At 29.4% G+C, this 26626-nt stretch overlaps 2 protein-coding genes and 1 long non-coding RNA gene across 3 annotated transcripts; 2 read left to right on the forward strand and 1 right to left on the reverse strand.

The window, feature by feature from the left end:
- Positions 1-822: 822 nt before the first annotated feature.
- LOC145975291 (glutathione S-transferase theta-3) lies at positions 823-18265 on the reverse strand. Its single transcript, XM_083105648.1, has 5 exons — positions 18133-18265; positions 2446-2672; positions 1502-1652; positions 1237-1417; positions 823-1159 (listed from the first exon to the last, which is right to left on the reverse strand). Exons 2-5 carry the CDS (start codon positions 2643-2645, stop codon positions 1002-1004), a joined length of 690 nt encoding a protein of 229 aa, XP_082961774.1. The 5' UTR covers positions 2646-2672; positions 18133-18265; the 3' UTR covers positions 823-1001.
- A 2989-nt stretch (positions 18266-21254) lies between these two features.
- LOC145975292 (uncharacterized) lies at positions 21255-22140 on the forward strand. Its single transcript, XR_014439945.1, has 3 exons — positions 21255-21299; positions 21484-21539; positions 22067-22140. It is a non-coding gene; the product is annotated as an uncharacterized LOC145975292 (long non-coding RNA).
- A 1129-nt stretch (positions 22141-23269) lies between these two features.
- Positions 23270-26161, forward strand: LOC145975293 (uncharacterized). The gene is made up of 2 exons (XM_083105649.1): positions 23270-23571; positions 24944-26161. The coding sequence occupies exons 1-2, from the start codon at positions 23381-23383 to the stop codon at positions 26064-26066; spliced, it is 1314 nt and encodes a 437-aa protein (XP_082961775.1). The 5' UTR covers positions 23270-23380; the 3' UTR covers positions 26067-26161.
- The last annotated feature ends 465 nt before the right edge of the window (positions 26162-26626 follow it).

Raw genomic sequence — 26626 nt, forward strand, 5'->3', positions numbered from 1 at the left:
CGTGTTCTAACGAATGAACGTGCTACCTCTCATGTACCTTGTATGCATAGTCATAATGACTTGAATGATTGGAATCTTTTATTTTATTAACATTCCTAGAAAATTTCTCGCATTGTAGCCATGTCAGATCATGACATTCAAAACAAAAATCATTCTTTTGGTAATATGTATATGTATATATAAAAATCATTCTTTTAGTATATATATATATATATATATATATATACTAAAAGAATGATTTTTTGTTTTGAATGTCATGATCTGATAAAATATGTAAAAATTAATTGATTATATATATATATATATATATATATATATATATATATATGTATAATCAATTAGTTTTTACATATTTTATCAGTTTCTTCAATTCAGCAAAAAAATATGTGACTATTAAATTACATATAATTTACTTTGATATATCTTTTAAAAAAAAAAGATTTACGTAATTTCTTTAACTTTTAGTTTCTCTTGTTTTATTTTGTAATCTTGTTTTATTTGTAACGCGACTATAATGAGAAATCAGGAGATTTCCTGTTAAAAATTAGGAACTTGAAAAATAAATTATTATTGGAAACATATGATATGTCACCAAGAGAGAAGAGTTAATAAAACTATATTCATTCTTATTATTTTCAGGAATACATATATTTAAAAAAATCTTGTATCGCTTTAAGGAATAATAGCATGTTTATTTCAATGCTTTCTAATTATTATACATGTAAAATTATAATCAAGTTTTTATACTTTTATAAAAGTTTGCAAAGAAATTGCACCACCATATTTGTTTAAATGGATGCAAATAAACGAATGAAAAATAAATGAGTGACATAAATTATTTATTCCTTAATATAACACATATAAATCTTAATTTATTGAAAAAAATATCACCTAAAACATCAAACAAAATATTAAAAATATTACCATCTATTAAAATTATATATATATATATATATATATATATATATATATATGTGTATGTGTGTGTGTTGATCTTTAAATTAAAGCTTAGAATTGGAATTTTCGCCTGATTTGGCTTCAGCAATTTTATTTAAAAATATATGAGCTTCTTGATAATACGGACTTGTTGCTTCGATAACTTTATCCATCCAAGCAGTCAGATGTGGTCTCCCTTTTTTCGGATCGTAACCAGCCATACCTAAAATTGTAAGCAAGATACAGTGATTCATAATGCCTCGAGGAAGGGGAAGCAAAAAATTTATATATATAGCTTACGTGGTTGCTCCAGTTCGCAAGCACAGAATATGTCAGCCACAGTGATTGTGTTTCCAATTAAGAATTGCGTATCTTTTAGCCATATATTCTCGATAATATCAAGACAATTACTCATGCGACTTTCAAATTCAGCCACTTTTTCTGGCTTTGCTGGTCTGTTTTGCATAAGTGGATTAAGAAACTAAAATACAAAGTAAAAATAATGTATAAATGTATTTTTTTATGCAGCAGATAAAGAAAGTATGCAAAAGTAATAATGTATTACCTTTATTAAGAAATATGATGCACAATGAAGTCTTGTATTGAGATGTTGCCATTCGAGGTATTCATCAACTTTTGCTTGATGTTTTGAATTAGATGGATACCAGTAATCATCTACCTTAAATTCTCTGCATATGTATCGTATAATCCCTATACTATATAGAACAATATTAAAAATAATTAAAATAAAAATATTTACTATTTTTATTTTTTATACAGGGTGTCCCATTTTATTTTTGTCAGTCAAATATCTTGATATACTTAAAGTTAGAAAAAAATGTTTCAGACAAAAGTTGTATGGCTTAAAGGGGGCCATAAGATGGTGTCATTGATTTGACCTTGAAAAGTCGTTTGAAGGTCACGTGAAGATCACCTTCAATTTTTTAAACGGAACCTCCTACTTTTTATTACTTATTCTTGTAGCTTATCTCGAAAGCTTTCCAAAACACTATAATAAAGTATTTCTTCATTCAGTACTTTTCGAGTTATGAGGCTTGAAATAATTTCTTAATTTTACATAAACCATAAATATCTAGTAAAATATTCATTTTTCGATTATCTTACTTTAATACCCTAACAACACACATGTCCAAAAGACGTCCATAGAATATCTAGAGGATAGCCAAAGGATATTTTATGCCCTCTGGATGTCCTCTCGATGACCTCTGGACATCTTTTGGGCATGTGTGTTGTTAGGGTACTTTTATGTACAAAATAATGAGAGGAATCAATTGGTGTAAAAAAAAACATAGTTGTTTTTAAAAAAAAATAATGTTAATTGCAAATTAAACCAATGACACCATCTTATGGCCCCCTTCAAGCCATACAACTTTTGTCTGAAACATTTTTTCTAACTCTAAGTAATATCGAGATATTTGACTGACAAAAATAAAATGGGACACCCTGTATATTTATATATTTATTAGTTTTTATAACAAAAAATAATACCTTTCAGTAAGTTTGAAACCATTATGCTCTATAACAGGGATTTTCTTGAATGGATTAATCTGTTCAAACTCTGGAGTATACTGCTCGAGATTCTTTAAGTTTATAATCTTCTGTTCAAATGGTATATCACATATTTTAAGAAATATGTATAGTGCTCTCGATGGTTGTGAGAGTAAATCATAATATAACTTTAAAGTCATATTTTAGCAAAAAAATTAATATTTTTTCTAGAAAAAGAATAAAAATAAAAATAAGAAAAATTAAATGAAATACATTTACATTTTTTTATTTGGAGTTTTAATATAATTATTATATTGGTGCGTGTGTGCATTTTGACATGCGTGCGTGCGTTCTGTATTCATGTATATACATACAGGGTGACCCATTTTAACTTAGGCAGCCAAATAACTCGAAAAATAAGCAAGACAGAGAAAAATGTTTTAGACAAAAGTTGTATGGTTTCGAGGGGGCCATAAGATGGTATCATTGGTTTGACCTTGAAGAGTCATTTGAAGGTCACGTGAAGGTCACTTCAATTTTTTTAAATGGAACATCCTATATATTTTTGTACATTCTTGTAGCTCATCTCGAGAGCTTTCCAAAACACTATAATTAAGTACATTTTCGTTAAGTACTTTTTGAGTTATGAGGCTTGAAATAATTTCTTAATTTTACATAAACCGTAAAATATCTTGTAAAATATTCATTTTTCGATTACCTTACCTTAATAGTTTTATGTACAAAATAATGAGAGGAATCAATTGGTGTAAAGAAAACACATAGTTGTTTCGAAGAAAAAATATGTAATTTGCAATTAACAATTCCATATTTTTTCTTAAAAACAACTATGTGTTTTCTTTACACCAATTGATTCCTCTCATTATTTTGTACATAAAAGTATTAAGGTAAGATAATCGAAAAATGAATATTTTACAAGATATTTTACGGTTTATGTAAAATTAAGAAATTATTTCAAGCATCATAACTCAAAAAGTACTTAACGGAAAGGTACTTAATTATAGTGTTTTGGAAAGCTCTCGAAATAAGCTACAAGAATGTACAAAAATATATAGGGTATTCCATTTAAAAAAATTGAAGTGACCTTCACGTGACCTTCAAATGACTCTTCAAGGTCAAACCAATGATACCATCTTATGGCCCCCTCGAAACCATACAACTTTTGTCTAAAACATTTTTCTCTATCTTGCTTATTTTTCGAGTTATTTGGCTGCCTAAGTTAAAATGGGTCACCCTGTATATATACAGGGTATCCGATAACGTTTTGCGGTCCCGAAGTGTGAAGGTAGATTGGCTCAAATTAAGAAGGAAGGTCCTCTACTGTTTTGCGGTATTTGCAATAATTAACAAAAAATTAATTAAAGAAGATCAGCCAATGCGCGTGGCTAGAAGCGCGGCGGCAAAGGCGGTCTCACTGTAACACTGTAATGACGGCGCACGGCGAAGCGGTGATTGGGGAAAGGAAGAGCGATGAGCAGAGTCTGGATCTTGGTGCCGTTTTCCCCATTCCAGGTGCTAGCGGCCGAGCGCCGCGAAAAGCAGTACAGTCTATGCCGGTCTAGTAATGGTAGCAAAGAGGGCACCGTCACGTAGAAAAAGAAAATATAATAATTTATTATATTATTTTATATTTTATATAATATATATACAGGGTGTCGCAGACCACCCGTATCAGCCGAATATCTCAAAAACTGAGCGCGGCAGACAAAAATATTTCAAACAAAAGTTGTAAGGTTTCAAGTAACGCATTACATGGCGATATCAGTATGACCTTGAAGAGTGTTGTCAAGGTCACGTAAAGGTCACCTTGAATTCTGTAAACGGAACCCCCTATTTTTTATTACTTATTCTTGTAGCTTATCTCGAGAGCTTTCCAAAACACTATAATAAAGTATTTCTTTATTGAGTACTTTTCGAGTTATGAGGCTTGAAATAATTTCTTAATTTTACATAAACCATAAAATATCTAGTAAAATATTCATTTTTCGATTATCTTACCTTAATACTTTTATGTACAAAATAATGAGAGTAATCAATTGGTGTAAAGAAAACATACAGTTGTTTTTAAGAAAAAATATGGAATTGTTAATTGCAAATTACATATTTTTTCTTAAAAACAACTATGTTTTTTCTTTATGTGACCTTGACAACATTCTTCAAAGTCATACTGATATCGCCATGTAATGCGATATTTGAAACCTTACAACTTTTGTCTGAAATATTTTTGTCTGCCACGCTCAGTTTTTGAGATATTCGGCTGATACGGGTGGTCTGCGACACCCTGTATATATATATATATATATATATATATATATATATATAATTTTATTATATTATTTTATATATTATGTATAATATTAAATAAACATATATTCTATGTTAATATATATATTTTTTTTCTACGCGACGATGCTCTCTTTGCTACCATCACTAAACGATACTGCTTTTCGCGGCGCTCGACCGCTAGCATGCACTTGAAGTGGGGAAAACGGTACCAAGATCCGGACTCTGGCGATGAGTGTGTAGGTTCGCGGCGAAGGCTCCTCCCCTCCCCAATCACCGCTTCGCCGCGCACCGCCATTATGTTACAGTGAGACCGCCTTCGCCGCCACGCGTTTCTAGCCACGCATTGGCCGATCTTCTTTAATTAATTTTTCGTTAATTATTGCGAATATCGCAAAACAGTAGAGGATTTTCTTTCTTAATTTGAGCCAATCTACCTTCATACTTCGGGACCGCAAAAAGTTATCAGTCAACTTGTATACACGATAAATCATTTATAATATATCGCTTAAAAATAACTCAAAAAATATGCATCAAATGAAAAATGTTTCAAAAATTGTTTGGTTTCGAAAAAAAATATTTTATTTTGATAAATTGATTTTGATGGCAATACGAGTTATACGGGCCATCAAAATAAGAATAATGAAACACCGAGTCATTCAATTTTAATGTAATTTTAGACGGCACGCTTTTAATATAATTGACTCCGATTATGTAGTCTTTGTTATTTTTAATCATTATATTTACGCTGAAGATGACCCAAAAATAGTGTCAAAACGTTCGCAAACTTTTCACAATTGTATCATATTTATTTGTTTTTATACAATAAATAAATGTGTAATAAGCTCGACACTTGACTCGCATTGCCATCAAGCCCAATTTATATGTTTATTTTATCTTGAATAAAATTTTAAGATTATCTGAAAGTTAACTTTAATTTTAAAAATAAAAATTTCCTATTTTTTTTATATTTTCATATTTAGTGCGTCAAAATTAAAACTTTTTCTCTCTTGCTATTTTTTTAAAATCCTATATACAATTTTAAAGATACACTCGTCAACAAAATTATCGCATAGGTAGTTTCATGTCACATTTTCGCATAACTTCAAATAAGTGTAACTCAAAAATGGTCGTATTTGAAAAAATTTTTTTTCATTTTCAAGCTTAAATCCTCTATTTTAAAAATCATTTGTCAGATTTAGAATATATCCTCCCCCCCCTTTGTCATCTCCTTAAAAGTAAGGACGTGTTTCATATACACACATACACACACATATGCACACACACGATGCGCCAAATCCGACCAGCAACCTCATCGTGGTGCGCATCAGAAAATGCTAATATTGGCGGTAGTAAATGAACAAAATGTATAGGTAACTTTGATGTGTCGTAACTCCGCCAAAAAAATCGTACAAACTTCATTTTTTTTTAATTTACATAAAAGTCCATATTTTACGATGATTATTATGAAATTTGCGAAAAAAATTTATTTCACCCCGTGGAATGCGTCAAATTATGCAATTTTTTGGAGACAAAACACATCCTTGCTTTTAAGAAGGTGACAAGAGGGGAGGAGGATAAATTCTAAATCTGACAAATGATTTTTAAAATAGAGGCTTTAAGCTTAAGAATGAAAAAAATTTTTTCAAGTACAACCATTTTTGACGGAGTTATATTTATTTGAAGTTGTGCGAAAATTTGACATGAAATTACCTATGCGATAATTTTGTTGACGAGTGTATTTCAAATCTAATAAAGCCGATCTTTTTCATACAGCTCAAAAGCTTACAGCAATATTGCTACAATGTATTGTTGCAACATTGCATATTGCAGTGTAATATTGCCAAGATATTACGAAAACATTATTTTAGAATATTATTTCAGCAATATGTTAAAATATTGTTAAAATAGTGAAATATAATATATGTCTGACACATATTACAGAATTTCGTACCGATATTTATACTGTCAATGGTGAACATTTATGTTACATACATTGATTTTTAACATAATATATGATATAATATATAATAAATAAAGTGTCTCACAATCTCTATATTTTAAAAGCGTATTCTAGAGATAAAATAGAGTAAAAAAATTTTAATACGAAAATGTTGAAGCTATAATAGTTTTTGATAAACAAAGTTTGCCAATGTTATCGCATAGAATTCGCACATTCAAATCTGTAACTACATTTACACGCGTACGATCTACCATCTGTTATTGATTTTTTCATGTCAGATAATATTGATTTTTACTGTACAGCTGATTTATTTTATTTTATAATGATATTATATATAATAGATTAATTTCTACAAATATTTCTTTGATTAAAAAAATTGTATAAATAAATATAATCTCATTTTTCAAATATGTAAAAAAACATTAGGTTTTGTAATTCTGTTTAAATGTAATAATTAATCAATTATTCAAATTTTTATTTAATAAATAATTAAATGTTTTCTATATATTATTATTTACAATATTATTATTTACAAACAAAAAAATAAAATTAGCTACTCACAATTACAAGCTACTCACAATCAGTAAAAATCAATATCACCTGATATGAAAAAAACCGTAATAGATTACAGTGGTATAATTACAGGCTTGAACGCGCGAATTCTATGCGATATCATTGGCAAAACTTTGATTGCTTATAAATCAAAAATTATTGCAGCCTCAACATTTTCGTATTAGAATTTTTTACTTTATTTTATCAATAGAATACGCTATGAAAGTATTGTACGAAGATTATGACACTTTATATAAATCAGTATAATATAGCTTTAAATCATAAAATTATACTATTCTAAAATTTCGAGAGACAATAACTCCATATTTTTTAAAATCATTTAATTTTATGTGTTAAGAATAAATATGTGTGGATTCTGATGACATTCAATTTAAAAAAATAATAAAAAAATAAACTTATAAGCAGAGTCCGGATCTTGGTGCCGGTTTCCCCATTTCAAGTGCATGCTAGCGGCCGAGCGCCGCGAAAAGCAGTACCGTTTATGCCGGTCTAGTGATGGTAGCAAAGAGGGCACCATCACGTAGAAAAAGAAAATATAATAATTTATTATATTATTTTATATTTTATATTATATATACAGGGTGACCCATTTTAACTTAGGCAGCCAAATAACTCGAAAAATAAGCAAGATAGAGAAAAATGTTTTAGACAAAAGTTGTATGGTTTCGAGGGGGCCATAAGATGGTATCATTGGTTTGACCTTGAAGAGTCATTTGAAGGTCACGTGAAGGTCACTTCAATTTTTTTAAATGGAACATCCTATATATTTTTGTACATTCTTGTAGCTCATCTCGAGAGCTTTCCAAAACACTATAATTAAGTACATTTTCGTTAAGTACTTTTTGAGTTATGAGGCTTGAAATAATTTCTTAATTTTACATAAACCGTAAAATATCTTGTAAAATATTCATTTTTCGATTACCTTACCTTAATAGTTTTATGTACAAAATAATGAGAGGAATCAATTGGTGTAAAGAAAACACATAGTTGTTTCGAAGAAAAAATATGTAATTTGCAATTAACAATTCCATATTTTTTCTTAAAAACAACTATGTGTTTTCTTTACACCAATTGATTCCTCTCATTATTTTGTACATAAAAGTATTAAGGTAAGATAATCGAAAAATGAATATTTTACAAGATATTTTACGGTTTATGTAAAATTAAGAAATTATTTCAAGCATCATAACTCAAAAAGTACTTAACGGAAAGGTACTTAATTATAGTGTTTTGGAAAGCTCTCGAAATAAGCTACAAGAATGTACAAAAATATATAGGGTATTCCATTTAAAAAAATTGAAGTGACCTTCACGTGACCTTCAAATGACTCTTCAAGGTCAAACCAATGATACCATCTTATGGCCCCCTCGAAACCATACAACTTTTGTCTAAAACATTTTTCTCTATCTTGCTTATTTTTCGAGTTATTTGGCTGCCTAAGTTAAAATGGGTCACCCTGTATATATATATATATATATATATATATATATATATATATATATTATTTTATTATATTATTTTATATATTATGTATAATATTAAATAAACATATATTCTATGTTAATATATATATATTTTTTTTTCTACGCGACGATGCTCTCTTTGCTACCATCACTAGACCGGCATAGACGATACCCCTGGCAAAAATGAGACGTTTGTTTGGCGTTTACATGAACGTTTGTGGAAGTTCGTCGAGAGTTTAAAAACGATTAGTAAAGAGTTTGTAGAACAAAAATTGCAACACTGCAGCGTTTAAAAGACGTTTGTACGTTATAGCGTAATCGTAAACGTTTGAAAAGTCTGAGTAAACTCTGTACACGAAGATGTATCAACGTTTACTGAACGTACTCTGAAAAATTTTACCTCAGCATTGCAAAACTTTCATGTAACATTATATAAAGAGTTTGTAGAACAAAAATTGCAACACTGCAGCGTTTGATAAGCATTCAAAACCCAACAGCGTTATGTAAGTGCTCTTACAAAGTTTGAAAAACATATAAACTCTCAGAAAACCCTCACTCAACGGTTGTTAACGCTTTATAAAGTTTCTTATTTTCGCCAGGGACTGCTTTTCGCGGCGCTCGGCCACTAGCATGCACTTGGAGTGGGGAAAACGGTACCAAGATCCGGACTCTGCTTATAAGTGCCAGACGCAGGATCTAGTGTGTGCACATATTTTCTGTATTATAATAATAACGAAATTACAAAATTCAAATGTTTTGGTCATATGTTCAACTCATTTCAATAAATAATTAACATTTCTCTGTCACTAAAGAAAATCGAAAGTGCAACCGAAAAGTTTTCTAATGAGAAATAGGTCAAAAAAACGACTATTAGACGTCTATCCCGTCTATGATTGAAATTAGTATACAGTTAAATTACTTTTCAACTAGTCGAAAATTTTGTTTTTATTTATTACATAAGGACATATTTTCCGTAAATTTGTATATTATAAAACAATTTAAGAACAAATATAATAATTAAGTATGACAGGTTGGAAAGTAATTATTAAACGTTTACGTATATAATATGTTTTACTATATGATCTTTTGTTTTACTATATGATCGTTTGCCGCTACGCGGCAACATCAAATTTCGCTAACTCGTGTTCAATTTTCCATTATGGATATAACAGAAGTCTATGAAGGACGAAAATCCAAAGTATATGTATCTTTCTTTGTCAATTTAATTTCTATAATAAACTGACTTAATTGTCAATAATCTAATATTCTAAATCTTGTGTTGGGGTCCCAACAAAATATTAAACAGATTATTTAAAATTGAGCGGGGGAAATTAAAATAAGAAATAGTTCATTTATTGCGTATGTGTGAAAGTATTCTTATTGCCAAGTGTATGCGTAAAAGTTGTATAGATTATCGAAATAAACATTTTAGATACCCAACTATTTATAAGTTTGTTGTTATCAACAATTGTTGAAGCAACTAATTCTAAAAAATTAGGAATCAGATACAATAGCATTATGTTTGTTACATTGAATTCACGTGAATTCTAAGTTTAAAAATGGCAAATTGACGGCAAGATATTAACACCGATTTGTTATCCGCATAGAGGAGATGTGACAGCAATTTGACGGCAACTTATGATGACGTCGTCGATTTATCATACATAATTAACGGCATTGTAACAATTTTTATAGACGTTACGAAAATACTAATATATTTTAATATATTTTTTAAATATATTTTAACTTAATTCCACGCTTTTTTGATTAAACATGTCTTCTTGAACATATTATGAAATAAATAACAAATAATTAATAAAATTTAAATACTCAGTTCATAAAATTCAAGATTTTATTTATACAGAGATTAAATTTCTAAATTTTACATTTCCAATAAATGTAAAAAATCGACGATTTTTACTTATTCGGATACTCTTTCTATTTCCGAACAAATTCAAGATCTAAAATCCCTTATATTAAGATTGTATTAGAATTGACAAAAAATATTTTTTATATTTTTAATATTTACATTTTTAATATTATTAGCTATGCTTTGCAAGCTTTATATACTTTTATAAGAAAAATTTTATAAGAATTTTATAGGATAAATAATGCATAATGCGTTGCATAGCAGTAAACGAATAAACTTTGTGAATTAAATCTTAAGAGTTATACGCAGTTTCATTGTCGTCAACGTATAATATATTTTTAATAATTTATTGACAATGATAGCTCATTGATGAATCATAGCTGATTAAAAAACTTCATTGCAGAAAAAAAATATGCATGACAGTGAATGATAATCATTATACAGGGTGATTCATTTTAATCTCAACAGGCAAATATTTTGAAAAATATGCGAGATACGAAAAAATGTTTCAGACAAAAGTTATATGGTTTTAAAGGAGACATAAGATGGTGTCATTAATTTGACCTTAAATAGTTACCTAAAGGTCATGTGAAGGTCACCCTCAATTTCTTAAATGGAACCGCCTATTTTTTATTACATATTCTTGTAGTTTATCTCGAGAGCTTTCCAAAACACTATAATTAAGTTAGTTTTCATTGAGTACTTTCCGAGTTATGAGGCTTGAAATCGTTTCTTAATTTTACATAAACCGTAAAATATCTTGTAAAATATTCATTTTTCGATTACCTCACCTGAATACTTTTATGTACAAACTAATGAGAGGAATCAATTGGTGTAAAGAAAATTGTTTCGAAAAAAAAAATGTAATTTGCAATTGACAATTACATTTTTTTTTTTTCGAAACAATTATGTGTTTTCTTTACACCAATCGATTCCTCTCATTAGTTTGTACATAAAAGTATTCAGGTGAGGTAATCGAAAAATAAATATTTTACAAGATATTTTACGGTTTATGTAAAATTAAGAAACGATTTCAAGCCTCATAACTCGGAAAGTACTTAATGAAAACTAACTTAATTATAGTGTTTTGGAAAGCTCTCGAGATAAACTACAAGAATACGTAATAAAAAGTAGGCAGTTCCATTTAAAAAATTGAGGGTGACCTTCACGTGACCTTTAAGTAACTATTTAAGGTCAAATTAATGACACCATCTTATGTCTCCTTTAAAACCATACAACTTTTGTCTGAAACATTTTTTCGTATCTCGCATATTTTTCAAAATATTTGCCTGTTAAGATTAAAATAAATCACCCTGTATTTACATTATTGCTGTCATAATATTTTAAATGATAAATCATTAATTGTTGTCATGTTGTTGATAACATATATTTCAATAAATTCATTTGCTTTCGAAATTTCGTTAATTGATCGCTTATGTAAATACTCATACATTACATTCACTAACGTTCTCTGTCGATGTTAAGGGTCGTCTACAATGGCCATAGCATAAGGTTGTAAGACCGTAGTCATAAGAAATTGACCAATCCCAGTTGAAGTTCAGGAGAATAATCAACTGTGATTCAGTCAATCAACTGTTATTCGGTCAATTTCTTACGACTACGGCCTTACAACCTTATGCTACGGCCATTGTAGACGACCCTTTAGCAAACCTACAATAAACATATGCAACAACATGCTGTGTAGCAGTTTGCCCAATATGATTAATTATGTTTGGTTATCTGGAGTTTAATAAGCTACTAGACTCGTTTTTAGCTTTTTTAAATATTTAAAAAAACGACTAAGAGAGACGTTTTGCAATTAACAATTCCATATTTTTTCTTAAAAACAACTATGTGTTTTCTTTACACCAATTGATTCCTCTCATTATTTTGTACATAAAAGTATTAAGGTAAGATAATCGAAAAATGAATATTTTACAAGATATTTTACGGTTTATGTAAAATTAAGAAATTATTTCAAGCATCATAACTCAAAAAGTACTTAACGGAAAGGTACTTAATTATAGTGTTTTGGAAAGCTCTCGAAATAAGCTACAAGAATGTACAAAAATATATAGGGTATTCCATTTAAAAAAATTGAAGTGACCTTCACGTGACCTTCAAATGACGCTTCAAGGTCAAACCAATGATACCATCTTATGGCCCCCTCGAAACCATACAACTTTTGTCTAAAACATTTTTCTCTATCTTGCTTATTTTTCGAGTTATTTGGCTGCCTAAGTTAAAATGGGTCACCCTGTATATATATATATATATATATATATATATATATATATATATATATATATATATTTATATATTTATATATATATATCATACTATTATGTCTTTTTTATGTCATCTTTTTTGACAAAGCGAAAAGATGTCTTTATAAACATCTTTTCGTTTTGTCGAAGAGATAATTTAAAAAAGACATATCTTTTCGTTATCTTTTAGTATAATGTGCTGTGTGGGATTTAATTTGAGGGACACAAAAACGTCTAATCAATCAAATTTAGATATCTACATCAATCCTTTTAGTTAAAAAGTCGAAAAGTTGATTCGATATCTTTTCAATTGACGATTTTTCACTGATTATATTTTCTAAATTTATTATTATTACAATACAGAAAATCGACATTATCCAGCAAGTCGATTATTATTAAGTTGACTGTCAGTTGGTAAAAAAAATCTAAAATCAACTTCAAAGTCAGATTGAATGTCAACTTATAGTTGACTAATAGTCAACAAATGACTCGACTGTGTAGTCAGCTAATAAGTCGACTTAGAACTTTATGACGATTATAAGTCAATTTTCAATCAATTTAACTCTTTCGTACCTCCGGGACATATATGTCCCACCTACGAAAGAAATCATAACTTTTAAACGAATAATCCTATCGACTTCTACTTTGGCTTGTTTTAAAGAAGAAGGTTCAAGCTACATGTAAAAAATCGCACACTTTAAAATGTAATGTTTACAATAAAATAAAATTATCTAAACTTTGCAAAAAATCAAACTTTTAGAGAATGAAGAATAACCCAGATAGCACAGAACATTCTATGGACGTTCATTTTATGTCTATTTTATGTTAGCACGTCCATGGACATGAAATGAACGTCCATCGTACCATCCGATTTCAGACATCCCTTAACGGTCAATATTTGGACGTCCACAAGATGTCCGGTCTTGGACGTCACAGTTTCGCGCGAGCACGCAAGGATGTGTTAGTTCGTTCATTTACCGCTACGCAACGTGCGATACGCTATCTTTCTCGTATTTAAGTTTTAATTATGAGAATTATATAAAGTTTGCAAAGGATAACAAATTAAATTAAAAAGATTAAAGATATACTGTTCAATTTAATTTCTGATCTCATTGCAGGAGCTTCAAATATTAAATTGACTTTATAAATCGGACAAGTAAATGTCCGGCGAATAAACGAAATCCGTTACCTATTTAAGGCACTTTGCTTGTTGCACTTTACATTTTAAATTATCCATTTAAAATGTAGAGTGCAATAATCAAGTATAAATATAAATAAACTTTTTATATAAAATTTTTATGTAAAATTTTATATGAAATAGATAAATTATATTATTTAATTATATTATTTAATTTTGTTGGGCCAAATTTTTTATGTTATAAAGAATACATAATGCGATTTATTTATATATAATCAAAAATAATTTTATATACAGGCTGCCCCATTTTAATCGTGCACCTCGATTAATATCGCAGAAAGTGTTCGGATGAAAAAATGTTTCAGACAAAAGTTGTAGGATTTTAAGTAATGCTTTACGCAACAATACCGGTATGATTTCGAAGAGCTTTGTCAAGGCCACGTAAAGATTATTTTGAAACTTTTTAACGGAAACTCCTATTTTTTATTGCATATTCTTGTAGTTCATTTCGAAAGCTTTTCAAAACACTATAATAAAGTATCTTTGCATTAAGTACTTTTTGAGTTATGAGGCTTGAAATAATCTCTTAATTTTACATAAACCATAAAATATCTAGTAAAATATTCATTTTTCGATTCGGATTATCTTACCTTGATACTTTTATGTACAAAATAATGAGAGGAATCAATTGGTGTAAAGAAAACACATAATTGTTTCGAAAAAAAAATATGTAATTGTTAATTGCAAATTACATATTTTTTCTTCGCGATAAAAAATAGAGGTTTCCATTAAAAAATTTCAAGATGATCTTTACGTGACAAGCTCTTCAAGGTCGTACCAGTATTGTTGCGTAAAGCGTTACTTGAAACCCTACAACTTTTGTCTGAAATATTTTTTCATCCGAACACTTTCTGAGATATTAATCGGGGTTCACAATTAAAATGGGACACCCTGTATATGATTAAATTAGGTCAAAATCCATACATAATTATATCTACACAATTATATATAATTAAATATAAACTTTTATCTGGGTTTATGAATTTTTGATGTTTATTTCAACAATAATTTTGAAGAGTAGGGCACTGAAAATGATGTCCATTTCAGATCGTTTTTTCAGTATTATTTTAAATTTCCAAAGTTGTGAAAAATCGACGCCCTATGGACGTTCAATGGATGTCCATCGAACTTAATTCACACGTCTTTTGGATGTTCCAATGTCCGAACTCGGATATCCATTGGACGTCAATAGGACGTCCATGATGCTATCTGGGAACCGTATATTATGTCGAAAAATCATAGAATTTATGTGTTAATTATAAACTTAAAGTTTTATTTAAATCTAATAACTTCATTATGATAAATATTATAATAGTTTATATGTGTAATCAAAGTGTGCGCGATGTAAAGACGACGCATCCGAGTCTCGCGGCAAATGCGCGGCTTGCAAAAAAAGTGTATAACAACGCCACGAGTCGAATGTGTGTGTGCATTCAGAAAAACCATAATATACAGGCTGTCCCATTTTAAAGGACCCATTCAAATATCTCAGAAACACTGCGTTAAATCGAAAGATGTTTCAGACATAAGTAGTATGGCTTGAAGGGTGACATAAGATGGTATCATTGGTTTGATCTTGGGTGGCGTTGTCAATGTCAGGGCAAGGTCACTTTGAATTTTTTAAATGGAACTCCCTATTTTTTATTACATATTCTCGTAGCTTACCTTGAGAGCTTTTCAAAACATTCTAATGAAATATTTTTTCATTAAGTACTTTTTGAGTTATGAGGCTTGAAATAATTTCTTAATTTTACATAAACCGTAAAATATCTTGTAAAATATTCATTTTTCGATTATCTTACCCTAATACTTTTATATACAAAATAATGTGAGGAATCGATTGGTGTAAAGAAAACACATAATTGTTCCGGAGAAAAAATATGTAATTGCAATTAACAATTACATATTTTTTCTCAAAAACAACTATGTTTTTTTTCTTTACACCAATTGATTCCTCACATTATTTTGTGCATAAAAGTATTAAGATAAGATAATCGCAAAATGAATATTTTACTAGATATTTTATGATTCATGTAAAATTAAGAAACTATTTCAAGCCTTATAACTCGAAAAGTACTGAATGAAGAAATACTTTATTATAGTGTTTTGGAAAGCTCTCGAGATAAGCTACAAGAATAAGTAATAAAAAATAGGGATTCCCATTTAAAAAACGGAAGTTGACCTTCAAATGACCTTGAAAATGACCTTTAATATCGAATCCAAGGTCACTATTAGATAGCCCCCTTTGTTCCGTACAACTTTTGTCCGAGTCGTTTTCCTTCAAACATTGATTCTAAAAAGTTATGAGGGTGGAACTTTTAAAATGGGACACTCTGTATACATACAATTATTTTACATACATTCGACACCAGAATATTTTAATACGTGCAAATGAATTATTTTCTATTTACCCATTCAATTGAGAAAAATCTGTTTAATATTCTGAAACCCAATAAGGGATCCAGATTATTAAACAAATTATTTGTTTAATGATCTAGATCCCTCATTAGGATTCAGAATATTAAATAAACTAAGTCAGTTTATCAGAAATTAAACTGACACAAGACAAGAAATATAATTACTACATTAGTCCTTTGTAGACCTTATATCCACTTTAGATGAATTCGAATACGAGTTAGTTAAATTTGGTGTCGCCGCGTAGCCGAAAGTAAAGAAACACATTTTATACATTTTCGCTATGTTAAAACGTTGCTAAAGTAATATTACAAAATAATGTCTCTGCATTATTTTTGCAACATTACACGGCAGTGAGCAATGTTGTAACATTGCAGCAATGTTGATGCAAGCTTCTGTGCTGTATGGGTATATTTAAAAAATCCAAGCTTATACTTTAAATATATCGATATTTCAGCTTTTCATGGCTGCCATCTTGAATCTGCCATTTTTAAATTTCAAATTTTAATAGTAAATTTGGAATAAACATCCGCAAAAACCTATAAAACTATCTTCATATGAAACACCTCTTTTAGGAAAACCGGAGGTACGAAAAGGTTAATTAAAATTTATTTAATCGAAAATTAAAAATAGCATTAAATCAAATGGTGCTGATACAACTTAATTTTAAACTTAATTTTGACTTTCGATAAAAAGGACATCTTTCCTAAAAGATTACATTAAAAAATTCCTTGAAATAACATCAAACCAATACTAAAAATTCAGTCATATATTACAGAATAATATGCACAAAAACGAATGATAACCTCTAAAAATTTACCTTTTTAAAAAAAGATAAAAAACATGTCAAGTACTCGTGCTAGTTGTGAAAAAGTATTAAATAAAAAACATTATTACTTTTTAATTATTTTAAAAGGTTACTTTACAAGTTTTAATTTTCTACAAAAATAATGATATTAAAAAATTGGGCTAAGAATATAAATTTTATGTAATAAATAATTTTTTATTATTATTCTCCTATTATTATTTTTCTATTGCAAATAATATATTTTATTATTATAATTAATATTTATTTTTATTTATATTATTATTATTTATTGTTATTATTATAATAAAGGCAGACTTTGCTCGATATTTGCTGCATATCTCATATTTGATGTTACATCGTGATAACAGATAATATTTTTATTGCATTTTTGCTTTCATATAGTGTCAACAGCTTATGTTAACAGAAGCAATTGCAGATGCAGTTGATAGAAATCTGCTGTAGTCTGCTGTAAATAATTAGATCTGCTATCACATTGCTGAGATGTTGCTAGCATTTTGCTATCTAGATATATAATATAATTATATCAAATATATTATTTTTTAAACTATATAAAATAGCATAATCTGTAAAAAACGATATCATATTCTTTATAATTTTAATATAAATCATACAAAATCTATCGTTAACAAACTTGATTATCTGGATAAAAACATGACTTTGCGATAATTAATGCTAAAAGCGTAGAATATATGTCTTAAGAATATGGAATCTTGATCCCGATAAACAAGACTAATAATATATTAAATCTCTAATAATGTATTAAATTTCTACATATCTTATATAATTCTACATATATTTATATACTTACGATACAACACAAATGCAACAGATTTTTATGAAAGTACAGTTTTAAATAAATGAAAGTGAGATCAACACAGTCAACCAAAATATCAGAGCGAAGAGTTTATCCTAACTTTACCCCAGATCATATATGCAATGAATCACATCGGAATATAGATGGAGCCATCGATATATAGTACTTAAAGTCACTAGATATACAAAGTACCGCAATCATTCGCCATTTTGGCTCCAATAAGCGGTTCATTCAAATTATATATTTACATGACCCCTTAATGATAATATATTTTTGGCAATTAATTTCAGCCATTTTTTACATTTTTTGTTGTTATTTTCGCTTTTTGGGATGCGAAATAAACGAAAAATCTTTTTTGCTTTGATTTCTATAGCCTTTTACGCAACAACCTAGTCACGAATGCTTCTCAGATTTCACATACAGGTTAGAAAATTGCACTTAAAGTGTACATACATACGTAACAAAAGTGTGCACTTGTACTTTTTGGCGTCATTTTGGTTCCTAAAGGTGCAATTTCACGTGCTGCTAAAATAAGCAATTAAAGCGACAAATTTGTCGCACGTATTCCAGCGGCTATAATTTTGTAGTTTGAACTGATTCAACTACAAAGAGAGAAAAAGTGTTATCGCTCAATTGCTATGTGAAACACTACTGCCGCGCTGTGTGATTGTGTGTACTAGTGTACCAAGAAAGACATAACCTGTGACATAACCTTGCAAACAGAACCGAGAATTCTTAAAGAATCCATGAAGATGCAAAGATGGATCTATTCGAGGAAGATGAACATGAAGAAAATAAAAAAAAAATGCAAAATCTGTCTTAACTGATTACACAAATAACGCAAAATCTGTCTCAACTTTCAATTTTGTCGCTGCTACCCTTTTCATGTACAAAAATTACCGCTGTAATAGTTCAGCGCCAAAAGTTGTCACGTGATCATTTTTGTCGCTCAAACAATCGGTTTCAGCTAGAGAGTTTCAGCGACTCGTGAAAAGGCACCTTTATACATTGAGTCTTATGGATTGCGGTACTTTGTATATCTAGTGACTTTAATAGTATTGGACGGAGCATGGAACCGAAACGTGTTAACAGACGTAGAAAGAGACAAGACGATGGGGATAGTAACGGCTCAGGGTGCCGTCACATGTGGCGTAACTTGCGTAAGCGTAACTTGCGCCGACCAATCACATCGTTTCATTTAAGTATCAGCTTCCGCCTAGTCATTTTACGCTCTTTACGCTATTATCGTTACGCCGAATCCAATTTTTGGCGGAAGAAACGCTGATGTATGTGAATTAGTAAGCGTATCGTACAGTGTTGTTCAAGACATAGGTCCATATTCTGAATCCTCTTTTATCGATAAAAGAGGATTCAGAATATGGACCATAGGATAATGTAGGTTGAAGAGGTATCAAAAAGTTTTAATAAAATATGAATAACGATCAAATCTTCTTCCACTTTTGCCATCATTTCCAAATAATTATTAATATTAGGTTAGGATCCATTATTATATACTTTTCTGTGGGTTAAAACCTCTGAATTACTTTCTAAATATGTAAATACTAATATTCATCCGTGGTTGAAAATCCCTCGATAAAATGTATTACACACGTTGGTAATGATACGGACGTAATCCATTACACGTAAAGCGTGATGTACCGCGTATCGCGAAAAACCAAATTCGTGTGCCACATGACGCACGCTAGTTCCAGGATTTTCATAAAATGCTTCCAGAATCCTTTCTTCATCTCGTACACGAAGACGCACTGCTGGACCGGTTATCCCGATATTATGCACGACACCAGTTTCACATAATTATTGCACAACACGTAATATTGTACGTCCACTTGGTTTTCGTGCACGCCCGGGAAATCATTCCACGTAAATTGCGGCCGCGCGATAAGTATTTTCTCCCGCTAGCCCGTAGCCACAATCATATCCGTATATTCCTGCAGAGTACACTTCATTTTCACTGTTAATTTACTACGCGAACACATGATTTTTACTAAAGCTGTCTTAGCTCTCGCAGGCTGTTGCCAGAGTGCATACGCCAGCAGCATGCAACTACAGCTGAGCGGACATGTGAGTGTAATCATAATGCGCAGGCGCCAAGCTCACACGTACGCTGACATCTTATTATATACATTTCGTAGGAAGTAAGACAGTTTTATCGGTGTAGTAAGGCGAAATGGAAAAAAACCATTCGCTTACTCCTAATCTTACGCCTTAAGCGTCGTCTACAATGAGATTTTAAGGAGACTTAAGGCGTAAGACTTAAGAAATTGACCAATCACAGTCGAGTATTCTCTTAATACTTGACTGTGATTGGTCAATTTCTTAAGTCTTACGCCTTAAGTCTCCTTAAAATCTCATTGTAGACGACGCATTACTCCACCGATATTAAGCGTCGTCTACAATGAGATTTTAAGGAGACTTAAGGTGTAAGACTTAAGAAATTGACCAATCACAGTCAAGTATTAAGAGAATACTCGACTGTGATTGGTCAATTTCTTAAATCTTACGCCTTAAGTCTCCTTAAACATTCAAAGTTAGCTCCTTGCCAAAAAGAAAGAAGAAGAAGAAGAAGTCTCCTTAAAATCTCATTGGCTGCGTTCAGCAGGAAAAGCTGCTTGCAACTGTTGTAAAATTCGTGAATCTGATTGGTGTATGCTCTTAGATTCAGTGAAAATTAAGAGCATACACCAATCAGGCTCACGAATTTTACAACAGTTGCAAAGCAGCTTTTTCTGCTGAACGCAGCCATTGTAGACGACGCATTAAGCGTCGTCTACAATGAGATTTTAAGGCGTAAGACTTAAGAAATTGACCAATCACAGTCAAGTATTAAGAGAATACTCGACTGTGATTGGTCAATTTCTTAAATCTTACGCCTTAAGTCTCCTTAAAATCTCATTGTAGACGACGCATTAGGGCCTCTGCACAAGGTGTTCCGTATCGCATTACGTTACGTTAAGTATAGATCGTAAATTTAACTCCGTACGTAAAATTAAACTTCAGTCAACGTACAGAAGAAATCGTAACGTAAAGACATGTCTTTATTCGTATTAAGTTAGCCGGAAATTTTTCAGTCAACCAAAAATCCCCTTATGGAATCGTTTGTATTTCGTATGAAGATGTTTGAAGTGTGATTAAAAACGTTTGTGAGTAATTAGAATAATTATAAAAAATTAATCATTTTTACAGTATTTAGTTAGCCAACATAACTAAATATTAAAAATTCTCCTTATGAATCGTTTGTATTTCGTATGAAGAGTTTTGAAGTATAATTAAAAAGGTTTGTGAGTCATTCGTTTAATTTTAATTAAATTTTTTTATATTGTGAAGTTAGCCGGAAGCTATATAAAATGGACGCCGTCCTGTGATTGGTCGATTTGTTTATGGTAAATACTAAAATTTTCTCATGTGTACTGACTTTAAGTGTAAGCAAAACGAGCAAATTTATCTCTTTTGTAACTTTTAATCCATGACTAATTTATTATTAATTCCGCATAATCGCATAATATATCATGGATCGTGGATAAGCGTAGATAATTGAAATATGTTTTTCTACCAATAAATAAGTAAATCTTTTATAATTGTTTTATAATGTAGTCATCATTCAGAAAATGATCACAATTTGTGATTATGTATTTAATTGTTATTTTATATTCACTTTCAAATAATAAACTATATAATAATAAAATTTATATAAAAAGATGGTAATATATGTAATCCAATTAATTATAATTGACAAAATAATTTCTTGTGAAAAAATAAAAGTAAAAAATATAGAAGAATTTTTTTTATAGCTTGTATAAAAAATCAGTTTTATGCTAAGTATATTATAATTTTCTGGACTGTAGTAATATTTAATATATAATTTTTGCTATATAAATATATATTTCTGATATAAAATCTATTTCTACAGATAGTAAGATCGGCTGAGTTATGTCACAGAATATCGGAAGGCTTACATCAAAATGCGAGAGAGAGGAGATGGCATGTTGTATACAACATCAGCAATGGATTCATATTGATATATGCCATCTCCTCTCTCTCGCATTTTGATGTAAGCCTTCCGATATTCTGTGACATAACTCAGCCGATCTTACTATCTGTAGAAATAGATTTTATATCAGAAATATATATTTATATAGCAAAAATTATATATTAAATATTACTACAGTCCAGAAAATTATAATATACTTAGCATAAAACTGATTTTTTTATACAAGCTATAAAAAAAATTCTTCTATATTTTTTACTTTTATTTTTTCACAAGAAATTATTTTGTCAATTATAATTAATTGGATTACATATATTACCATCTTTTTATATAAATTTTATTATTATATAGTTTATTATTTGAAAGTGAATATAAAATAACAATTAAATACATAATCACAAATTGTGATCATTTTCTGAATGATGACTACATTATAAAACAATTATAAAAGATTTACTTATTTATTGGTAGAAAAACATATTTCAATTATCTACGCTTATCCACGATCCATGATATATTATGCGATTATGCGGAATTAATAATAAATTAGTCATGGATTAAACGTTACAAAAGAGATAAATTTGCTCGTTTTGCTTACACTTAAAGCCAGTACACATGAGAAAATTTTAGTATTTACCATAAGCAAATCGACCAATCACAGGACGGCGTCCATTTGATATAGCTTCCGGCTAACTTCACAATATAAAAAAATTTAATTAAAATTAAACGAATGACTCACAAACCTTTTTAATTATACTTCAAAACTCTTCATACGAAATACAAACGATTCATAAGGAGAATTTTTAATATTTAGTTATGTTGGCTAACTACATACTGTAAAAATGATTAATTTTTTATAATTATTCTAATTACTCACAAACGTTTTTAATCACACTTCAAACATCTTCATACGAAATACAAACGATTCCATAAGGAGATTTTTGGTTGGCTGAAAAATTTCCGGCTAACTTAATACGAATCATGTCTTTACGTTACGATTTCTTCTGTACGTTGACTGAAGTTTAATTTTACGTAAGGAGTTAAATTTACGATCTATACTTAACGTAACATAATGCGATACGGAACACTTTGTGCGGAGGCCCTTACTCCCATTGTAGACGACGCTTTATGCTACGACCAATGTAGACTCGGCTAAATATTGTTTGCTATTGCAAAAAAGCACGTGAAAGATCCTAAGGAGAAACTACGTAAAATTTCACAATAAATGAAAGTAAAATGATGACGATTATATTGCGTAGAATGTTTAGCAAGAAATATTTCAAACCACTCGCCGGTATTCGTTCAAGAATGCAATTAATAAAAGAAGATGAACAGAATGTTGATATCGAAAATTTCGATAGTGAAGATTTAAGTGAATTCGAGGCAGATTTTATGAATGTCGGTGAAAGCCATAAAATACACGAAAGGTATATATACCTATAAAAAAATGTTATGTCCCTAACAACACACATGTCCAAAAGACGTCGTAGAATATCTAGAGGACAGCCAAAGGATATTTTATGTCCTCTGGATGTCCTCTCGATGACCCTGGACATCTTTTAGACATGTGTGTTATTAGGGGTATATGTTGCACTCAATGTGTACCATAATGCTACAATATATTTTTTATATAGAATTATATTTCTCATATAGAAATATGTATACTTGTATTTAAATTTAATTTATTCTAACTTTTTATTTGAAATTAGCTTAAAAAATATAATTATTCAATATTAATTCTAGTTGAAATAATTTAATAACTTTTTACATGTAAATTATGCAAAAACTATAATTTTTTATGATGTAAGTTTTAATCTACAAACTACACAATTTGAATCATATTTATAATTTTTTATAATTTTATAGAAAATTGTAATTTCCTACAACTATATTATCTACAATTATATTTTATTATGAATAACTGTGATTTTTATAATAATTTATAGCTTACAATTTTTCACATTATTCATAAAAATATAAAAAGTTGTAGAAAGGATCCTGCATATTTTATATGAAAAAAGTGGCTTTGGTCAAACTGACTGAAATTGAAATAAGTTGTAGTTTAGGTGGTGCTGATCAAAAGTTTCCTGAGACAAAAAGTCCAAAAATCAAAAATATAAAAGATACAATGATTTGAAGTGGGTAATATTGAAGTTTAGAAAACGTTTGTTTTTGAATATATAGATTTAATATATAAATGTTTGAAAAAAAATATTTATATATAATATATATCACTTCTACAATATTTAATGATTCCAAATCCTTTCTGTTATATATGCGTATGTGCGTGCATGCATATGTGTGTGTGCACGCGTGCTGTACCTGATCTCTGTGTAATAGACATGCATAACAAAAAGAGTTTAGAATCATTAAATATTGTAAAAGTGACACACATTATATATAAATATTTTTTTCAAACATTTATATATTAATTTAATCTATGTATTCAAAAACAGACGTTTTTTAAACTTTAATACCACCCACTTCAAATCGTTGTATCTCTTATACTTTTGATTTTTGGACTTTTTTGCCTCAGGAAACTTTTGATCACCACCTAAACTACAACATATTTCAATTTCAGCCAATTTGATCAAAGCCACTTTTTTCATATAAAATGTGTGGGATCCTTTGTAATAATTTGTAAATGATTTTATAATTCACTATAATTTATTACAACTTACCACTAGTTTCTGAATATTTATAAATTCAGAAAATTCAATATGATTTTCTATACATTAAAGATTATAAGAACAATTTGTTATATATGTGTGATAGAATAAATATAATATTTTTGTTTAGAGAAATGCAGAAGAACAAAGAACATTTGAAACAACAGATTGTCAATCAGAAGTATTTTACAGAAAACGAACCACGTTTTCTCACATTTGCAGAAAGGCAATTAATTTGTAAATTATACAAATCCAATCCTGAAGAATGGACAGTGGAGAAGCTTAGTGAGAGTTTTCCTGCTTTACCAGAGACAATACAAAAGATTGTGCATGCTAATTGGATGCCAGAATCAGTCGAGAGAATCATGCAATATGATGATGTAGCAATTAAAAATTGGAAGAAATTCCATATTGGAAAACTTCCAGTAAGCCCCAGATTCAATGAACATCTGAAAAAATTTAAGAACAGAAAGATTATCTTGACAGACAGGGAATTATTGGCAAAACAGTTTGTTGTCCCTAAACCAAAATTTAAGAAACCAAAGAGTCAATTGTTTTCTAATATTATACAATCTTATGCAAGTGAAAAACAAGATAATGAAAAATTATTATTACAAGAGAATAATTCACACAAAATAGAAGATGCATTTGCTCATTCTAATAAAAATCAGAATTTATTGATCGCAGATAACAAGACTGAGAATAATTCTATTGATGTTAAAAATCCCAAGAAATTTATGTTAAAGGAAGAACAGTATCTTACATTAAATTCAGACACAGAATCAAAGAAACATGATATATTTAATGAGAAAAATAATAACAAGAAGCTATTTACATTCGATGAATTTGTAAAGACAAAGCTGGAGGATATACAAAAAAAATCCCCAAAAGAAGGTATCACGCTATTAAACTTATACAGGAAACAAATGGATGCTAGTCAAGAAATAAAAACTGGATCCAATGATGCAATAATTAATACGGAAAAAGATACATTAGAAATTGTACAAAAATCTAACCAAAGTGTTTCTGAAATTTCTAAAAATAAAGATGATAATATTGTCATAGCAGATGATAATTTGGTAGATACAAGTATTAAAATGTGGAGTAAAAAAATAGATACAGAATGTGACTATGCTAAGCCAATAAAGATATCAAAAAATCTCTATAAACCTGGAATGACATATCGAATCAACGATTGTTATTATGATGATGATGGAGAGTTTTTATATCGAATTCCGGGTGTACAAACTTGATTATTGCAATTATTTCACAATGAACTTATTAATGTATATACATAGCTAATTTATATTATATAATGTATATAATAAAAATATTTAATAAAAGAAAACTATAACTTTTCTTTAATATCAATCTTAGTGGAAATAATTTTCTTTTTTATGCGAAAAAAAATTTTATGACTATAACTTTTTACGAATAATTCAGAAGCGATGCGAAAGAAGTAAAATTATTTCTATCAGAGAATTTATGAACGGTGATGCGCTGTTGTGGGAATAAAGTCGCGCATGCGCACTAGCAAACGCTATGAATTCTCAGTAATGTATGTATTTTGATGAAATATAAGGTATCGTCAGACTCCCCTCAGTGCGAAAAAAAATATTAAGTTGCAAGGAGAGAAGAAAATTTCTATCAAAGAAATCAAATACATTAAATATAATAATGCACTTTGTATATAACATATTACGCGTTATTACGGCTACTGAAAAACGCGAGAAAACCATGTGGGAAAGGACCTTTTATGCGCACCTAATGTTGCATCTAGATACATATGTGGTATCAGCTATGACGTAAGCTT

The sequence above is a fragment of the Camponotus vicinus genome, unplaced genomic scaffold (assembly GCF_025532165.1).
Source record: "Camponotus vicinus isolate PSW18456_S1 unplaced genomic scaffold, iyCamVici1.0 SCAF_8, whole genome shotgun sequence".
Classification (NCBI taxonomy): Eukaryota; Metazoa; Arthropoda; class Insecta; order Hymenoptera; family Formicidae; genus Camponotus; species Camponotus vicinus.